The 7,680-nt window shown below is 43.7% G+C and overlaps 1 protein-coding gene across 1 annotated transcript in view; it reads left to right on the top strand.

The window, feature by feature from the left end:
- Positions 1-1,842: 1,842 nt before the first annotated feature.
- LOC103770897 (contactin-4-like) overlaps positions 1,843-7,680 on the top strand; it is a gene marked incomplete at its 5' end in the record, with an annotated part of 10,542 nt that continues 4,704 nt past the window's right edge. The window contains 3 exons of the mRNA XM_008938177.1: positions 1,843-2,018; positions 4,165-4,282; positions 7,451-7,609. Of these exons, the coding sequence (XP_008936425.1) occupies positions 1,843-2,018; positions 4,165-4,282; positions 7,451-7,609 (453 nt within the window). The remainder of the gene's footprint in view (positions 2,019-4,164; positions 4,283-7,450; positions 7,610-7,680) is intronic.

The raw sequence follows: 7,680 nt of genomic DNA, 5'->3' as shown, positions 1-7,680 counted from the left end.
TTTTATATAATATGATTAATTATAAATACTTATCTAAATATATAATAGCTGGTGTGTTTAGCTATTAGATAATTATGTTATATAGCTTATATATTTATATTGTGTAGATAATATGGATAATATATTAGATAATACTCTAGGAAAGCCTGAGAAGTGGGTCCATGTGGATGCTGAACCAATGTCTTAATTCCAGGTAATAATTAAGCATTATTTTAGTAACGTGCACTTAGAATCCTTATACCTGAGAAATTTCAAATGCTCTCCTTGTATTAATTAGTTAAGTCGTTCTGCTAAGGGTTACTCTGTTTTGTGTTAAAGTGAAACCAAACTGTAGATGAGTTAAATTTGGTCAAGATACTACAACCAACCCCTTGAAAATTTGATCTGAAGCCTATGTAGTCAGTGATGAAATCTTTTTCACCACCTCCTGCACACTGCTGGTAAGGTCTTTGGAAAACTCAGGAACAGCTTCCCATCCCCTGAATTTTGGTGAATATTTCTACCCAGTGGATATCTTTGTTGCTATATCATTATTTTAGCAGACAATAGTCTCTGGAAGAAGTAGTTAAGAATTTGGGTTCACATACCAGAGAATTCATAATGCTCATAGTATTTCTGTATGACAGCTATGCAGGATAGGCTTCTGGAATGAGCAAAAAAATCTATCCATATATGATTTTCAGACTTTTGGTCTCATTTTCAAGCATTATTTTTGTCTCCTTGTCTTTTCCTCTGAGGATGTGTAGAGAAAAATTACTCTATTGTTGTCAACAGAAATGAAAGACAAATGTTAACTTTAGAGGCAGAGGGAATTCAGGGGCACAGATGAGGAGCTGAACTCTGCATAATGTGTCATGGCTCATCTTTCTGTGCCACCAGTGTGCTCCTACTGCATGCCTAAAGTGAAAAATAGACAATTAAACCAGTGGGAAAGGCTCCATGTGAACTCTAGTTGTGAATAGGGATTAGTCCTGAAGCCCAAGGTGGAGCTGGTACCCATATTTAGCAGAAGGAACTTGCTGCATCACAGATACCCACAGGTTTGGGGGCTCTCCTTTGGAAGTGTCATGTTTAGCACAGTGCCCTTTCTCACCTTTTTTCTGCTTCATCTCCCCAAAATACTTGCTCTGTTCAGTATCACTCATCATTTATAGTTATTCTTTTCATGGGCCCCTCTCACAGAAAGAAAACTACCTGGATTTAAAATGTCAAACCATCCATCAGAGAACATGGGCAGCATTCCAAACAAGCACTGAGTTTTCCATAAACTTAATACACAATATATAATATTTCTCTTTCCAGGTCTGAGCAGATAACACTGGTGTTTTTACTATACCTTTACTTCGTTCCAGTTTTGGAGATTTTACCCTGAGAGAATTTTCTTAAGGCAGCATTAAATTTAGGAACAACAAAATTGCTTTTTTTGGTAGCCATGGTGAGCAATGTACAAGTGTGAAACAAATATCTGAAGTAGGGAAGATTCAGATAAAATAATCTCTGATCTCCAAGCTTTTTCAAAATTATTAAGCAATCCTTTCAGGTCTGCTGCACTCTTTTCCAGCCTTTTCTTTTCTCCTTGTTCTTCATGATGGTGGCTAGAAGAAGATTCTGGAGGACATATTAAGAGTGTTTCAATCCAACAAAAAGGGGGAAGGATAAAATCAAAGGTGTCACAGTGCACTTGTTGCCTTAAGGATCTTCCTTAGTGATCATGGCAAATATTTCTAGATCTGGTGGCATTGCTGCAGTTGTGGTGGACTGCTTGGGATCCTTCTCAGCTCTGCATGTCTCTCCCTTTCTCAGGACAGGATTAATGCTGTGGGTTTTTTTTGTCCTTTGTAGATCCAACCAGGGTGATGGTGTCACCTTTCAGCATGGATGTCACTGTTGGAGAAAGCATTGTCTTGCCTTGTCAGGTCTCTCATGATCACTCGCTAGATATCATGTTTACCTGGTCATTTAATGGACACCTGATAGACTTTGAAAAAGATGGGGATCACTTTGAAAGAGTTGGAGGGGTAAGTATTAATTCTAAAGCAATGGGATGTACGTCACAAGACCTGGAGTATGTTTTCTCATAGCACAAAAAAATTGCCTTCTCATTCAAGAAGGAAGTTCATAGTGGTTTTTCTCTGGCTGTAGCAGTGTTTGCTGACCTGTTTATCTGCCTGTGTCCTCCTCTCATAACCACATACTTAGAAATGGTCTTTTTCCCCTACACAAACTAACCTGCACAGCATCACAAACGTCACCACCGGGCAGAGAGGACATTGCCTTTCAGTGTTATCTTTTCATGTTTCCTGGCAATGCCACGTTGATGTCTTTGGGTTGGCTGGTGGCTTGTTTACAGGAAACCCAATCAGTGCCCACTGACAAAGCAAACTTTTGCAGTGTCCAGAGAATTGTTTATTTGAAGGCTGTGAAAATCTTGTGTTCGTGGAAATCGATAGCTAGAAGAGTCGGGTGTGAAATGATGGTTAGATTGTCCAGTAAATACAGCCCTGGCCACCACTGTCACTCAGCATCACGGTCAAGTGGCAGGTAAGAGGTAGAAAAAGTAGTGAGGGTAGGAATTACTTTCCTTCTTTAGAAGAGGAGAAAATCTGGTTGGGTCATTCCCCAGTTTCTGCCTCTCCAGGAAGGTTTAGAATCACAGAGACTGCAGCAAAGTAGGGATGAAAATGATAGTTCTTCCCTGCCTGATTTTCTCTGCTTTCCCCTCAGTTGTAAAGGGCAGGTTGTTTCAGCTTTTCTAGTAGTTTTAGACTTCCTGAAGAGGTCGTGGCATGAATTAGAGAGGGTCAGTGCTCTAGGAGGTGCCTCGGGATGCAGTCTGTCAGAAAGGGAGCTCACACAAGGAGGTGGCACATCTCTCAGACCTGCCCCTGCTTCTCATGACATTCTTCTGACTAAAATATAATTTCCAAGTAATTTTTAATAAAAGAGGAGCAGCAATTTCACAGGCTGTGTCTGAAAGATGGGTGAAAAGTTTCCTTTACAACCGTAACATTTTCCTTCTCAGTTCAGATTTCATCTAATTTCGCCTGTTGCATATTAGACAGGACTTGGGGAGTTTTAATTTTTAATTTAGGTGCCATTTAAAAATGTTTTTTTCATCCTTCCTGATGAATGTTTTCCCACTTTTATTGGGTGAAGTTAGCAGGGAAAAGAAGGAAAGAAATGCAACAAGTTTTCAGCAGAGGTAGGAAGCTGCAGAGGGGTTTGCACGTTGCTCTGGGGGAGGTTTTACAGAGCCACCCACTCCGCTGGATTTCAGGCAGACCAGCAGTCTGTGTTTACATTTGTCAGGAGGGAGATTTAATGCTGAATGGAAAAAGGAAATACAATTTACAAGCCTTGCTGTTATCCTTAAAAAAAATCATTAAAAGATGCACTTAAAGATTGATGCCTAGGGCACACATCAGCAGCAGCCTGGCGAGCCCGCAGAGCTAAAATTACAAACTTTATTAATATTCTCTGGTCAGAAGCCACAATCACAAGGTTACCCTGAGATTTCTAATGTACCGAATCCTTTGTGTCTGGAGAAAACAAAAATTAGAGTTTTCAGCTTCCTATACATACAGAAACCTAATTAGTTCTATTCAACAGTTAATCAGACATGCACTTGGCGTTTGGAAAACAAATTACCGCTGTTAGGTGATGCAAGATTTCCTCAGAGAGTGCTGTTCTCATGATCTTTAGCACAAAAACGCCAGGCAATCAAACTGCTGGCTGTGATACAAAGCCACGAAACTCTTGCAGCTGTCTCATCCTTTGGGCTGCTGTTCACTTCTGGAATAGATGGAGACACGACTTGGGCGTCTGAATGTCAAAGGGGCTATAAATTGGATATCCGGGGAGATAAAGGAGGAATCAGGGTGAACCTGGCCAGCATAAGCTTTGTCACATTGTTTTCGTGGGGAAGATGCTGAATGGACCCAAACCAGGCTCCCCTGCCCCTTGAACCAGCCCTCATTTTAGAAACATACCCACTCTTATCTTCGAGGCAGACTCACATCATTTTAATAGGCCACGGCTTGCCTTACTAACGTTTTCATCAGCAGCAGAAAGCAAATCCATTAGTCACAGTGTCCTTCATGTGATAATGATGTTTAGCGCTCATTAAGAAGTGATTGTGACCACTTTTCCCTCCTTTATCAGCAGGATTCAGCTGGCGATTTGATGATCAGAAGCATCCAGCTGAAGCACGCTGGGAAATACGTCTGCATGGTGCAAACAAGCGTGGACAAGCTATCGGCTGCTGCAGACCTCATTGTAAGAGGTATTTGAATTTTCTTCCTGTTGTTGGTGTAAAATTCCTTCTGGTTTTTTTTTCCTCCTATCTTCTAGCTGCTCGTGAGACAATTCCCAGGCTCAAACCCGTTCATTGAGATCCTGGCATCTTATAATTAATTGAAGAAATAAGCTCCAAGTGCGTGCTGGGGTTCGCAGTGTTTGCAGGCACTGACTGTAAAGGTTCTTTTATAAATCCATACTCATACAACAGATAAACTCATTTATTGTTATGAGCTCATTTTTTTTGAGGAACTGTGCAGCAGAAAGAGTATCCAGCTTCTTCTCTGCATTTCTGCCCAGCAATGTTGTTCCATTTCTGGAACTAACGTGATTTGTAACTTCACTGATATTTCAAGATCTGGTCGTTACCAGATATGGGTGGTCTGTAAGTATCATAGAATGGTTTTGGTTGGAAGGGACTTTAAAGATCATCTAGTTTGAACCTCCCTGGTTCCAACTAGGACACCTCCTGCTAGACCACGTTGCTCCAAACCCCATCCAAACACCTCAACACCTCCAGTGATGGAGCATCCACAGCTTCCCTGGGCAACCTGGGCCAGGGTCTCAGCACCCTCAGAGTGAAGAACTTCTTCCTAATTTCTAATCTAAACCTCCCTTCCTCCAGATTAAAGGCATTAACAAGGGCCACTACAAGCCTTTGTGAAAAGTCCCTCCCCAGCTTTCTCATAGGCCCCCTTCAGATACTGAAAGGCCACAACAAGGTCTCCCTGGAGCCTTCTCCTCTCCAGGCTGAACCACCCCACGAGCATGACTTGAACAGAGATGTAATTAGTTAACCTGAGTCTGGATCCTTACAATAAATGTGATATTTTCCTGCTCATTAGCTTCAAGGAAAGTAAATTTGGTGCTGCTACCCTCAGTTCTTATAGATCCCAGCAGAATCCTAGTTTGCTTGTTCTCCATGTAACCAAAGTTCTTGGGCAACTCAGTGAAAGCAGGAGAGCATGAAAAAGAAGTAGGAAATTCCCTCTTTATCAAAGCTGACCTGGAGTAAAATGTGCAAGATTAGCCCTGAACTTCCTCTGAGAAATGTGCCCTTGTCTGTAGCTGGGCTTTTCTGTCACTCTCATGATACCACCACCTCCTCCTACACCACGTTTCCTCCTAGGAGTATGAGCACAGACAACCTAAGCCACGGGCTGCCCAAGGAGCTGGGCCCCTGGAGGCAGCAAAGCTGCTGCTCCTCCACCCCAGGAGGTTGTTCCTCCTTACACCAACTCTGATTTCAGATTTTTTAGGGTTTTTTTTTCATTCTGCACAAACATTTCAAAATAAGCTACTGATGGGCACCTTGGTTAGGAAATTTCCTTAGTGCTGGCTCTGTAGACAAACAGGAGGAACATTAAATTCTCACAAGCAAATGACCCTTGATGATGGCAGAAGTATTGATGTTGTTGCTGACTAAAAACACCAACAGGGACATCTCCCACATGGTCCCACAGCTGCTCTTCTGAGAGTTGTGCTGTAACATCTCCCTGACTACATAGAAACTGGGAAATGTCTCTGGGTGATTGGTCTAGAGGGGAACATGGATAATAGCTGGTGCATAAATAGAGTCTTCAGGGTGATGTTTGGAAGTTCTCAAAATATTGGAGTTATGTCAAAATAATAAGATTAGATTCTAGAATAAGATTTAGATTCTAAAATTAGATTCTAGAATTCTAGAATTCTGGAATAAATCCATGATTTATGTCAGGGAATATCAAGCAAGAGCAAACAGAAATAACCCCTGGCACCAGCACACACACATCAGCCCTTGTTCCACTTGTTCCAGATATTTTCTCTCAGAACAAGAGAACCACATGGGTGTCAGGAACCCAAAAATATTTGGTACATCAGCAACTGATAACTTTTCCTTCTCTTGCCCTGCCATAGCCTGCACCCTGCAAAGAAGTATATTCAGAAATGCTGGGAACAACCTTGGTTATTCCAAGCCATGAAGTGAAGACAGTTTGTTTTGCCCTCCTGCCAAGCAGAAGGACTAATTTGTGTCAGACCCAATGAAATGTCATTTCTCTGGTGTAACTTTGGGGTGGGGGAGGCAAAGGAGCTGCTCCGTGAGGCTGCGTGGCCTGGCTGCTCCCCCCAGCAAAACAGTTTAAAGTTTTAATACCTGAGAAATTAAATCTGGCTAGACCTGCTGAAATTTTAATGTTAGACAGCATATTGGAAGGTTTTGGGGTATTTTAGATATTTAAACGTGCCCTGCTCTCTGAATAACATATGAGAATAATTTTAGTCCACGGAGTGAATTGAAAGAGTTGGTTTGAGATGGTGCTTTTGGGGAGAGACTTCATCTCAGGCACCACTACTGGCAGAGGTGGCCAGAGGATACAGGAGAGAGTTCCTCTCTGATCCCAGAGTCCTACAGCACTTTACTGGGTCAAAGGAGCCCAGCACTGAAGCAGAAATGTAAGAAAATTGTGGACAGACTTTTGAGCAGGACCTGATGTGACAGGACAAGGGGTGATGTTTTTAAACTAAAAGAGGGAGACTTAGACTAGAGAGATGGAAGAAATTTTGTACACTGAGGGTGTTGAGCCCCTGGCCCAGGCTGCCCAGAGAGGTGGCCACTGCCCCATCCCTGGAACCATCCCAGGGGAGGTTGGCCGGGGCTCTGAGCACCCTGCTCTAGCTGGGGATGTCCCTGCTCCCTGCAGGTTGGACTGGATCAGCTTTCAAGGTTTTCCAACCCAAACCTTTCTAGGGTTCTGTGAAAATACTGGTCCCAACTTGGACACAATGTTAACTGCAGGCAGGTCTTTCATTCTTCATTGTTCTCTGGGTGCATCCAAGTGCAGCCAAAACTCATACTTGTCCCCAGGCCAGTCCTAAAGCAGCAGACATGAGGTGGCAGAGCTGAGTCTGCAGCAAGTGCCTTGCTCTGTTGGGTACCTCAGGTGTGCCATGGTGCTGCTGCTCACATCTGGGGCAGAGGGTGAACCTTGGGGTTTCTCTGTGTTTGAGTATCCTCCCCCATGCCTCCTAGTCTAGGCAACAAGAGCTGCTCAGCATCAGCCCCTCCTCTGCAGGTACTTAGCTGCCTCTGTCCCCAGTAAGGGAAGACAGGGATGCTCCTTCCTAGAGCCACTCCAAATCTCCAAGCACCACTCTCCTCTAACTCTCCCAACAGGTCCTCCAGGCCCACCAGAAGCCGTGACAATAGATGAAATCACTGACACCACAGCCCAGCTGTCCTGGAGGCCAGGAGCAGACAACCACAGCCCTGTCACCATGTACGTCGTGCAGGCCAGGACCCCCTTCTCGGTGGGGTGGCAAGCGGTGAGCACAGGTAGGTCCCTCCCCCAGCCCCCCAGGAGCCCCACCCCTGGCAACCACATCCATCAGGACCCACGGGGGGGT

The sequence above is a fragment of the Merops nubicus genome, unplaced genomic scaffold, assembly GCF_000691845.1.
Source record: "Merops nubicus isolate BGI_N331 unplaced genomic scaffold, ASM69184v1 scaffold1174, whole genome shotgun sequence".
Classification (NCBI taxonomy): Eukaryota; Metazoa; Chordata; class Aves; order Coraciiformes; family Meropidae; genus Merops; species Merops nubicus.
Note: the sequence above shows the minus strand (reverse complement) of the source record. Positions and strands in the feature narration are given on the sequence as shown.